General features: G+C 43.6%; 1 protein-coding gene across 1 annotated transcript in view; it reads left to right on the top strand.

The window, feature by feature from the left end:
- Positions 1-13,157, top strand: part of WDR70 (WD repeat domain 70) — a 214,460-nt gene that overhangs the window by 112,555 nt on the left and 88,748 nt on the right. The window contains exon 10 of the mRNA XM_044293792.1: positions 10,160-10,334. Within this exon, the coding sequence (XP_044149727.1) occupies positions 10,160-10,334 (175 nt within the window). The remainder of the gene's footprint in view (positions 1-10,159; positions 10,335-13,157) is intronic.

Below are 13,157 nucleotides of genomic sequence, written 5' to 3'. Positions count from 1 at the left end.
ACAGATATACACAGCCATCACTAGAGGGAGCTCAGGAGATTACTACATACAGATATATACAGCCACCACTAGAGGGAACTCAGGAGATTACTGCATACAGATATATACAGCCACCACTAGGGGGAGCTCAGGAGATTACTGTATACAGATATATACAGCCACCACTAGGAGGAGCTCAGGAGATTACTGCATACAGATATATACAGCCACCACTAGGGGGAGCTCAGGAGATTACTACATACAGATATATACAGCCACCACTAGAGGGAGCTCAGGAGATTACTACATACAGATATATACAGCCACCACTAGAGGGAGCTCAGGAGATTACTGCATACAGATATATACAGCCACCACTAGAGGAAGCTCAGGAGATTACTGCATACAGATATACACAGTCACCCCCAGAGGGAGCTCAGGAGATTTCTACATACAGATATATACAGCCATCACTAGAGGGAGCTCAGGAGATTACTACATACAGATATATACAGCCACCACTAGAGGGAGCTCAGGAGATTACTGCATACAGATATATACAGCCACCACTAGAGGGAGCTCAGGAGATTACTGCATACAGATATATACAGCCACCACTAGAGGGAGCTCAGGAGATTACTGCATACAGATACATACAGCCACCACTAGAGGGAGCTCAGGAGATTACTGCATACAGATATATACAGCCACCACTAGGGGGAGCTCAGGAGATTATTGCATACTGTATTGTTATAGAGTTCAGTGTATAGACAGTATGTAGTGAACATCTCCTAATAGTGGCTGCAGACAGACAGTATTTTATCATTACAGAAGTATGAGAGCGCTGCGTTCACCATAATATTTTATTCCCCAAACAATTGTAACCCTGTGCTTGCGCTTTCTCGGCTTTCTCTTTTTAGTTCAGCAATATTCAGTTCTAAGGGAGGGTTCACATCACGTTTTATGCCTCCGTTTGCATCAGTCTAAGGCATCCGTTTAACCTATACATTTTTGGTTTATGTTAAACAGATGGGAAAAACGTGTTGTGAACTCAGCCTAATTTTGTGATTTAACAGATATTACAATTATAATTAGCTGGAAAACAAGTGATTACATTTCCTCTGGCTTTCCTTGGCTTTCCTTTATCTCGTGTTCTTTTAGTTTTATTTTTGTCTCTCTGGCCGCAGATGTCATCGGCAGGACTTGCGATCTGGAGATATGGCGTAATTGTTTACTGTCCATGGACATTTCTGATTTTCAGGATTTGGTCCTACGACTGCTACAATCTTCCTCTGTCCCCCCATCAGTTCTGTGTATTCACCGCACATAAATGTATTCACTGCTGGTGACCAGATTTCAGTAGATGTTCACCTCCCAAATTTGGGACAGACCAGGCGGTGCCTCCAATGCTTTTTGTGGATTTTGCACCCCATCCCTTCCTATACGCAACAGCCAGACATTCAAGTTTTAGAACATACCTCCATCCATCACAGGATCAGCGTGTATGCAGACGACAGTCTCCCCTCTGACCTTTCTCGCTCTCCTCTGGGAGGTCCTGTCCACCTTCAGGATGGCCCTGGGCCTCATAATTAATAGCCTTTAATATTTCCTTACCTTCTAGGCTGATTAAACATGAAACATAACCTCAATTCCTTAGAGAGTACAAATCAAGATACTTAAAGGGGATGTCCAGGATTTTAGTATAGGTAGCCTATCCTCATGATACATTATGAGCAACTGATCGGTGGGGGTCCAACCCCCAACATCCCCGGTGATCAGCTGTTGGAAGGGGCTGCAGCGCTCAAGCAGTCGCTGTGGCTTCTCGCTTGACCTGTGAGGACATGTCCATCAGTCACGTGATCTTTCTGTAGCTCAGTCCCATACAAGTACTGTAAATGGGATTGAGTTGCAATACCAGGCCCAGCCACTATATAGTGTAGGGCACTGCGCTTGCTATACTTTGAAGATGCTGCAGCCCCTTCAGACAGCTGATCGCCGGGGGTTCCGTTGTCCGACCCTGACAATCAAATATTGATGCTGTGTCAAGAGGACCACTCATCAATATTTAAGGCTATGTACACCAATTTTTTTGTACTTATTTTGAGCTAAAAATCATTTTTTCAGTTGGTCTTTACTAAAAGTATGGAATATTTTTTTGTGTACAGACCTGAGATGCTGTAGTAGCAGCCTGTGGATTTTCTCCCTTTTCCGTCAGACCAGGAGCAGACAGACTCCTTATCTCTGCTCTCTGACATTATAAACACTCATTATAGATCAGTTCCTATATTACTGATAACAATGTGGCTTAAATAAGTGTTAGTGATCTCTCAGTAGTTTAGAGATTAGTGAAAGTACCAGTCACACAGTTAGGAAAACAGTTAACCCTTTGTGACAGAATGGCTCAATATTTTTTTTTTAATAAAGGCCAATTGAAAATAAGATTTTTAGCCAAAAATGAGTAAAATGCAATCATAAACTAAAATTGTCTCAGAAGGTGTACATAGCCTTTAAGGATATGGCAACACTGGAATCTTGTCTGTGTGCCCGTCACACGACTAAAGATCATTGTGCAGCAGGGCATCCATTGAAATTAATAAGGTGGTAGCGTGATTTGCAGAGTAGCCGTGACCCCAGAATCACGAAAAAAAATCTAACACTGCTGGATTTGTTTTTGATTCTGGGTTTGGGAGATGTGCTTTGACACCATTTAGTTCAGTTGCTGCATTGCTATGTAGGGATCTTTGATTGTGCCATAGGTGTCACAGCTGAGATCGCTTTAAAACCAAATGTCTGTGGGGGCTTGCAGACCTCAGCCAGGATCTCCTGTTTCCTGTAGGAACAAACAAGGAATTTGTTTGGATGGCGGGACATCATGGTGGCGCAATGGTTAGTATTGTTCCATTGCAGTGCTGGGGTCCTGGATTTGAATCCGACTATGGACCACATCTGCATGGGGTTTGTATGTTCTTGTGTGTTCTTTTGGGTTTCCTCAAGGTTCTCCAGACACATCCTGACTTTTTTTTTTTCTTTGATATTGGCCACAGTGTCACATAAGCCCCTGCCCCCCAAAAGAAGGAAGAATGAGAGAGCAGATATGCATGCTTGATGGCCGTTCACGTGGTCAGGACCTAGTCACGGATTCCACCCCAACATTTTCATCCCTTCTGCTCACAACCAGCTTCCAATGGAAGTGAATAGTGTTTTTATAACCCCATCTGTGGGAAGAATGTGGAAGTTCAATCTTTGCGCATGGAGAAGATTGTCCCCATTGAATGGACAGTGAATCTAAAGTCATGTACACTTCATAATCGTGTAGGTGTCAGACTCGAATTTGCACAGCGGATCCTTGTGCCAATGCCATAGCCGCTGTAGTTCTCCGGCTGCGGTGGTTGCATCTCCCTGCCCTGAGTTACGGCAGATGTAGAGTCCAGACCTCAGGTGAACGAGCGCACGTCGCATATAGATAATTATAGATCATTTAGTTATTCCACACAGTTAATAAACGTTAGGCGGCTTTAGTAGGAAAATCTACCCGTTATGTGCGCGATTAATCAGCCTTAGACGTCAGATCCCTTCTCATTTGCCCAGTAAAATCATAAAGCGCTGTCTCCTCCGTGAATACACATGTGCCTCACTGGCAGATATACATACCGCAACGCGGAACGTGAATATAAATACGTCCTTTATAGCCTTCCACGGGTAAGCAAAGTGGCAAAAAGTCTACGGTAAAGACCAGTAAAATATTGCTGTGTACACAAGGCTTTAAATCCTTGGCCCCTCGCAGAAGGTCTGGTCTTCATCTCATCAGGACTCTTTAATTGCAGGGTATTAGCTCAGGTGCAGTTCCAAAGAATGGAAATGAAGCAGGATGAGAATTGTCTTTTTGCTTCTTTTGGTGCCATTTTCAAGGCATTTTAATGGATGGAGCTGGTTAGTGTTACTAGGGCCAGAGATCGCTATCAGGGTGCCACTCAATCCCGGAGATATTTACAACCCTGTCTAATCAAAGCCTGGGATCTCCATGAGGGACATGAATGGCTGCTTTAAGGGACAGAGTCTTGTGTTGCTCCTTTGCTCCCCCAAGCGAGACTACCTTCTCTCATTGTACTGTCTGGTCCTGGATGTGAGGGTGTTTCTCATCTTTCTGCTGCCCTATTGCCCCCCATTAGTGAGGCTCTTTGATGTCGCCATGATAAACCTTCCTTAATCTCCAGTTTATGGCTTCTCCTCCATACTAATGATTGGAGGGATTGTGGTCAATGTCACGGGACATTTCCTGCAGGTGTTAACACCATTCATTCCATGTTTTCTCTCCCTGTAATGGTTGAGATAAGGAGAAGTTACTAATCTGGGTTTAATTGGTTCTTTTTTTTTGGGGGCTTAAAGTCTCCTGGCTATTTCAAGGGTTGCGTCAGAAGTTGGCAGTGGGTGAAATATATGGTGTGTCCTCTATGTATAAAACAGGGGATGATTTTAGGTAAGGTTCTCCTTTAAAGGGGTTTTCCTTGAATTTTATATTGATGGCTTATCCTCAGGATAGGTCATCAATATGAGATGCGCCACAATCTGCGACTTCGCCCCGCTCACACCAGGTCTAAATAAGTGGGCATGGCAAGCAAGGGGTCGTCTCATTTGCCATTTTCTACGCATGTTTCAGGCGTAGAAAAAGGTCTAAATGTAAGACCGCAAGGAAGCTTACATTTAGAACTGGTGCAGGATCCTCCAAAGTTATGAAGAGGCCGGCGCTTCTTCATAACTTCGGCGGAACCACCGCCAGCTTAAGGGTTTATTAAGACCGGTGTTTTATGCCGGTGACCATGAGCATGGCCACACAGAGTCCCACAGACCTGGAGCTACTCTTTCTGACTAACTCTTCTATGGCTGGTAGACGGTGGATTCGAACGAAGTTCTGCACTTTATGGCTTCCATATACCTTTGTGGGATGTATGGATGGAGGCTGTCATCATAAGACAGGTGATCCAGAGAATATCTCTTAATTCCAAGGACCATGGATAGATCTGGCAGTCAGACCACCATTACTTACTCTGGTGGGAAAAGCCCTATAAGCTACAGCTGCAGTTGACCTTCCCTGCTGTAGCCTCCTCAATAAAATATCTACAACATACTGTATATTCCTAAATCTTCTGGATGGGTGGGCTGACTAATGACGGACCAGCTTGTACACATTTTACATGCCTTAGCAGATTTACTGAACGCTGTAGCACCGCAGGACGCCATGTTATTTTTCGTAGATCTGGCTATCTTTTATATATAGGTTTGGAACTGGTTATGTTTTCTGATTGTTGGCCTCGTCCCAGCTCCCCCATTTCCTCCAGGCCGTCCGGCAGGAACCTTTCGTTCATTTTAAGTGACCGGCAATCGCTCTCCGGGCAGTCGTAAAAATTGTAAATATGCTGAGCAGATGTGAGCTGTAGATTGCTGCATTATCTTACGGGTTCTCCATCTTCCTCCTCCTTCTGGTTGGAGTGGTCACTTTTGGTATTGCTAGAAAGGTGAAGAGTTAATATAGTACACCGCTGTGGCCCCAGATCTCCTTCTCTCCCTACTGGACAAGACCATGATCTTGTGAGTAGGACCTCCAGGCCTTCTCTCATGTAGCCAGCCATTGATTGACCTGATACATCAGAGCTTTAATGTGCCGGTCACTTTCTTGTGAACTGACCCTGCTATTCAGTACTGACTGATCATGTGCTTGATGGATCCCATGCCATGGTGAATAGGAAAAAGAACCAATGGTGCTATTATCCCCTCGGGACCCCAGTCTATTAGCCACAATGGACCCAGAACATGTGCCATGTTTTCTTTCCGGCTGATCTGGCCAGTATAGAGCACAGCAAGCTAGGCATCTGCCCTACAGCAGCCTCTTCAGGAGACATATGGTATTACATGATGGCCATTGACATGACTGAACATCCTTGTATTACAAGGGTGGCTCAAGTCCTCCAGAAAGGTAGTTGCTCTTACAGCTTTCTGTTGTGGTTCACTGAGAGGTTTCGGACCTTCCTCCATGATCTCCATATGCCTAATTATATGTCCTGTGTGTTTTTTGATCGATCTTATTAGCCAAATGACAGAATATTTATTTGTCTGCCATTTTGACTAATAGGAGAGTAGGACTGTCCCATAAAGTGCAGAACTTCCTTAGGGCTGCATGGCCCGTTGACAGACCCTCTTTAAAGGGATGGTGCGGTGGTCTGGTGGGCATAGTTTTTAATTTCTGGTGCACGGAAAGGCAAAGATGCACCAAATTTATTAAAGGGAATCTGTCAGCAGGATCCACCATATTAAAGCAGCCATAATTTCTGGCAGGGCTGACCCTGCTGATTAACACCATATCTTTCATCCTTCAATCCGTTGCTGCATTTAGAAGAAGTGAGTGTTTTGAAAAATATGCAATTGAAGGCTCAAGTGCACTTTAGCTGCTCCGCTGTGCTTTACTGGACACCCCCCTTCTCCACATGGACACCTGATTCTGTCAATCAGATGAAGGGTGGAGTGTCCAGGGAAGCAGATTGGATGAGCTAAGGTGAATGGAGGGGCTAGACCCATCCTCTATGGACTTAAGCCCCAATTTGCTTAGTTATAAAAACACTTATTTCCCTTAAATACAGCGACGGATCATGGATGAAAGGTATGGTCCTAATCAGTAGGGTCAGGCATTAGGCTGGTAGGGTTGATCCTGCAGACAGATGCCTTTTAAAAAGAGAGCTTTTGGTGCATCTTACGCCAACATCCTTTGCGTTAAGAATGGAGGATGAAATGCCAGTCTCAGTAAATTTCCTCTATGTCTATGTAGTGGATCTGGAGCGCGATAGTTAAAAAAATAAAATAAATAAAAAGTTCCGACCCCCGTAAAAATATCTTTCAATTATTGCAGAATGTTGGATTTAAAAACAGCATGGCGTTAAAATTTGGACACCAGCGGTATAAATTTTTTTTACATAAGGCTCACAGGTAGTTAAGTGAAAAAAATAGCCATACTCGCCCTCACCCCATGGCTGCCGTTTCAACACTGCATCGGTCCCCACTTCTCTCCACCTCCTGGTCCTGGCTCCAGACATCGCAAATACCATCAAAGGCCTGCAACGCCAGTCACTGGCCATAGCGGGGACCCACCCCTGCCACTGATTAGGCCTTTCCTATTGTTCCTAGCATGTGAGCGCGGATTGATGAATGTGGCTTTTTTATTTAATTTCTTTTAACCACCAATGAGCTATATATATGAAAAAAAGTAATACTGCTGGACAACCCCTTTAAGAAATCCATCCCTCTCATGATAAGACCTCAACCTGTCATAACACCAACGTGCTGCGCAGCAATGTACAAAGTTGGTAATTATCACTCTCTTCCCCATCATGGAGACCCGCCATATATATGTTTTGTGTTTCGTTCGGTATCCTTGACCCTCGCCTAAGGTGATCGCAGGTTAGGGTTACACACAGAGAAATATAAATCTGATATTATAGTTACAGTCCCCGTCCACCACTGGTCTGGACCAGTTTCCAGCCTCCTAATATACGTCAGGCCGGACGTGACAAGTGGCGGCGGTAACGTGCGAGCCTTCTCTAAGGCTTCCCGTCCGATATGGACTCACCAGCCCAATGACAGCGTAAACGTCCACTTAGCTCATTAGCGTAATAGTTTTAATGACAGTGAAAAGAAAACACGATTAGTGATAATTTCCCGACTGAGAGATGAATGACTCCACGCACACAATTCTCCTTCTGAACCCAACGTGAAATCTGCTCCCTGGGCTTTGATAGATGCTGTTCAGGGTGAAAAACGACAATCTGAGCCTGTGATACAACCCAGGGTATTCCAGCTACATGTTCAGACACCATGTGGACTCTTTACAAACGTGAGAATGGCCGGGGTCCTGTGGAGGGTGAAGGGGAATTTATTAGACCGGAAGAGGGTACAATTAGAAGACAAATGTGTTTGTCTTACTTTTCTGTACACTCCTAGCTATGTGTGCATGCCTATAATTCCACCAGGAAAGTCGTTCCATGTAGGAGAAAAGGCTTCTACAGTCGTGGCCAAAAGTTTTGAGAATGACACAAATATTAGTGTTCACAAAGTTTGCTGCTAAACTGCTTTTAGATCTTTGTTTCAGTTGTTTCTGTGATGTAGTGAAATATAATTACACGCACTTCATACGTTTCAAAGGCTTTTATCGACAATTACATGACATTTATGCAAAGAGTCAGTATTTGCAGTGTTGGCCCTTCTTTTTCAGGACCTCTGCAATTCGACTGGGCATGCTCTCAATCAACTTCTGGGCCAATTCCTGACTGATAGCAACCCATTCTTTCATAATCACTTCTTGGGGTTTGTCAGAATTAGTGGGTTTTTGTTTGTCCACCCGCCTCTTGAGGATTGACCACAAGTTCTCAATGGGATTAAGATCTGGGGAGTTTCCAGGCCATGGACCCAAAATGTCAACGTTTTGGTCCCCGAGCCACTTAGTTATCACTTTTGCCTTATGGCACGGTGCTCCATCGTGCTGGAAAATGCATTGTTCTTCACCAAACTGTTGTTGGATTGTTGGAAGAAGTTGCTGTTGGAGGGTGTTTTGGTACCATTCTTTATTCATGGCTGTGTTTTTGGGCAAAATTGTGAGTGAGCCCACTCCCTTGGATGAGAAGCAACCCCACACATGAATGGTCTCAGGATGCTTTACTGTTGGCATGACACAGGACTGATGGTAGCGCTCACCTTTTCTTCTCCGGACAAGCCTTTTTCCTGATGCCCCAAACAATCGGAAAGAGGCTTCATCGGAGAATATGACTTTGCCCCAGTCCTCAGCAGTCCATTCACCATATTTTATGCAGAAGATCAATCTGTCCCTGATGTTTTTTTTGGAGAGAAGTGGCTTCTTTGCTGCCCTTCTTGACACCAGTCCATCTTCCAAAAGTCTTTGCCTCGCTGTGCGTGCAGATGCGCTCACACCTGTCTGCTGCCATTCCTGAGCAAGCTCTGCACTGGTGGCACTCCGATCCCGCAGCTGAATCCTCTTTAGGAGACGATCCTGGCGCTTGCTGGACTTTCTTGGACGCCCTGAAGCCTTCTTAACAAGAATTGAACCTCTTTCCTTGAAGTTGTTGATGATCCTATAAATTGTTGATTGAGGTGCAATCTTAGTAGCCACAATATCCTTGCCTGTGAAGCCATTTTTATGCAACGCAATGATGGCTGCACGCGTTTCTTTGCAGGTCACCATGGTTAACAATGGAAGAACAATGATTTCAAGCATGTTTTAACAGGTCAAGTCTGCCATTTTAACCCAATCAGCCTGACATAATGATCTCCAGCCTTGCGCTCGTCAACATTCTCACATGAGTTAACAAGACGATTACTGAAATGATCTCAGCAGGTCCTTTAATGACAGCAATGAAATGCAGTGGAAAGTTTTTGGGGGGATTAAGTTAATTTTCATGGCAAAGAAGGACTATGCAATTCATCTGATCACTCTTCATAACTTTCTGGAGTATATGCAAATTGCTATTCTAAAAACTTAAGCAGCAACTTTTCTAATTTCCACTATTTATGTAATTCTCAAAACTTTTGGCCACGACTGTACGTGGCTAGACAGCTTCTTTGGAAACCTCTACGTAGCTACCCATACCGTATGTAGCCAGGTGTCGCCAAAATTTTCACCGTTGGGTTGTGTAAGGTTAAAAAAAAAACATGGCTGCTTCCTTCTACAAATAGCTCCTCTCTTGTGACTTTTTGTAGTATAGAAGTTTTCAAGTGAATTCTGCTGAGCTGCAGTACCAGACACAGCCCATGGAGAAGAGTGCCGCTGTTTACATTAATTCTGTCCCCGTTTACACGAACTGCTATAATACTAGAATTCTTCTACAATGTTATCAAGCGATTCATTTCTACATCTCTGCCTGTCAGTCTTTACTGTAATTCTGGCATTATATTCCAGAACCAGGAGGATTAGGATGAGGAATGCTGTGTTGACTGTTACACCTCAAGATAAAAAGGAATAATATGGCTTCCTTTTCCTCTATTAGATTGCATGATGTTTACGTTCCTATTTGCGATTCTTGCACAAGGGTCCTCTATCTGTATTTGCCACCATTTTATACTGTTACCGTACTTGTGATGTCAGCTGTCTTTACAATTTATAATATTGTTTCCTCTTCAACAGAACCGTCCGGACTTGGGATGTTTCCAATGATAAAAAGCACAAAAGTATCTTTAAACCTAGATCAGCACAAGGTAAACGAGTCATCCCAACCTGCGCCACGTACAACAGAGATGGCAAACTTCTAGCTGCTGGATGTCAGGATGGCTCTATACAGATCTGGGATCGAAATATGAGTGTAAGTTATAAAGCGGCATCTTTTTATTTGCTTTTGAGTGCAACATTGATGAATATCAAAATGTGGGGTGTAAGCCATGCCCATTACAGTCCCCTATGTTTTCAGTTCATTAGAGTTACTGTACTAACCAGTTTTAAAATTAAATCTTTTATCATGTCATAGTCTGACAGCGAAACTGTTTGTTGATGGACATCTAAAAGCAGAAGCACCCTAGATTGAAGGGGCCTAGGTGCTTCAAAGTGATCAGTGTTTAGCATGGTGCCATACAGATCTATGACTTGAATGAGTATAAGTTAAAAGGCAAAATCTTTTTTATCTGCTAAGGTGTGAAACATTGAACATCAGAATGTGGGGTGTAGGTTATGCCCATTACAGTCCCTGATCTATAGAGTTTATTATCGCCACTGTTCTTTCCATATCACCAAACAAAAGGTACAAGACCCAAGATAACATGATAAAACTACCATCTTTATTGAAAATTCATGTTAAAAATATACGATAAAGCCACATAAGATACAGATAAAAATTAAGAAGTTTGAGGCAGCTTGGAAAGTACAGATAATCACAAAATCTAATCAATCAATAGTAGTAAAGGCAAGTGTCAAAGGTAACACACTGCAGGGCGTCACTAGTGTCCCTTCATAGCAAAAGTAACAGCATTGCTCACCCACCACATGTTTTGCCAACGGCTTCAAAGGTGTTGGCGAAATGTGCATCAGGAGTGGTGGGTGAGCCGTGCTGCAACTTTTATTTTGTAGGGATAAAGAAGACCACTTTAAAGGGGTTTTCCAGTTTTTTGATACTGATTACCTATGCTCAGATAGGTCATAAGTATCGTATCGATTGGGATCCGACACCTGGGATCTCCACCGATCAGGTGTTTTGAGAAGGCATTCCTGTGAGCGCCATGGCCTTCTCTGTGCTTACCAAGCAGAGTGCCTTACATTGTATAGCGCAGGCATCCTCAAACTGCGGCCCTCCAGCTGTTGTAAAACTACAATTCCCACAATACCCTGCTCTAGGCTGATACCTGTAGTCTGTTTGGGCATGCTGGGAGTTGTAGTTTTGCAACAGCTGGAGGGCCACAGTTTGAGGATGCCTGGTATAGCGGTTGTGCTTGGTATCTCGTTCAGCATAGAAGTGAATGTGGCTGAGCGCTATACCAAGCACAGCCGCTATACAATGTACTGTGCTGTGCTTGGTAAGCACAGAGAAGGCCACGGGGCTTACAGGAGTGCCGTTGCCTTCTGAAAACTCAGGTATCGGACCCCCACCAATCGGATACTGATGACCCGTCCTATGGATCGTTATCAAAATCCTGGAAAACTCCTTTAAACTTTAGAGCAGGGATGCCCAACCTGCGGCCCTCCAGCTGTTGTAAACTACAACTCCCATCATGTCCTGTTGTAGACTGATACCTGTAGGCTGTCCGGGCATGCTGTGAGTTGTAGTTTGGAAACAGCTGGAGGGCCGCAGGTTGAGCATCACTGCTTTAGAGCATACCTCTTGTTTAAAATAAAAACTTCTATCATGTCACATTCTTACAGTTAAGGTTTTTACATTGATGGAGGTCTATGATCGGATTATTATATTGAAGGGACCAAGGTGCCACAAAGTATACAATGTATTTGATGGCTCATTAAAATCTGGGACTGAGATATAGCTGTAAGCTATAAGGCAGAATCTTTGTATCTGCTCATCTGTGCAACATTGAAGATCAGAATGTGGGGTGTAAGCCGTGCCCATTACAGTCCCTAATCTCTACAGTTCTTGATTGCTACTGTTCTTATCAGTTAAGATGTAAGACATAGCTCCAGATTAAAAAGAAAAACTTCTATCATGTTACATTCTGACAGTCATAGTTTTACATAAGTGTGGGGTCCTTGGTCTGAAACCCCTAGGATTGCTAGTTTGAAAGGGCCCAGGTGCCCCAAAGAGAGCGATGTTCTGTCAAGTTTCAGCTCAGTTATCTCCAGATCTCCAAACTAATGTCTATCAATGTGTGATTGCATCATAGGGATTAGCAGAAAGAATAGAGGGTACAGTGAGTGGTGATGGGCACCATCTCTGTAATATCGTTCCCAGTCACATCAGTGCTGACGTGGTTGTCTGTGGTACTGCAGAGCCTCCTTCTTTCCATTCATTGGAACCCCCAAGATCATACATTGATGGCCTACCCTAAAGAAAACTCCTAAATGCCTTAGCTGGCTATAAACTGCCAGGACAAATGTAAAACAATATAATCCAGTAAAAAATTAGAGAGGCCTTGATCTTCTCTCTACTCACTCTGGTAAAATTCCATACAATAACTTTCAGGATATTCGGATAGCCTTGTAATTTTGGCCTCCCGTTGTTCTTCCCCCCTCTATCCATAGACTTCTATCTTGTGATTTAATAGTCTTTGGTATATATATACTTTCTGAGGTTATGTGGTCACACTGTAATAAAATAGAAGATGAATGTGTCATGAAAGCTATTAGTGTCACAATGTTGTGCGAGTGCAGCGGGGGCATGATGAGGGGAGCGCGATGTATATGTCTGGCATTGCTCATTGCGCTGGGCAGAGGTTTTGCTTCCTTCTCTGCCTCATCTACTTATATATAATGCAGAGGGCCTTTACTTGTGCTGTATATAATCATTGCATATAGAAGACCACCATCTTTTTTTTTTTTTCAATTTTCCAACTTGCGTCAGTGAACTTTCCATTCATTCGAATCAAATCAATTTTATATTCTGTCATCTGTTAAATGGCTAAAAATTTACTGCACATCCATAAAATTAAAAGTGGAAATTCTAGCTACCTGTAGCTGCCACTAGGGGGGG

Source organism: Bufo gargarizans, chromosome 5 (genome assembly GCF_014858855.1).
Source record: "Bufo gargarizans isolate SCDJY-AF-19 chromosome 5, ASM1485885v1, whole genome shotgun sequence".
Taxonomy (NCBI): domain Eukaryota; kingdom Metazoa; phylum Chordata; class Amphibia; order Anura; family Bufonidae; genus Bufo; species Bufo gargarizans.
This window is presented reverse-complemented; position numbering and strand designations above follow the sequence as displayed.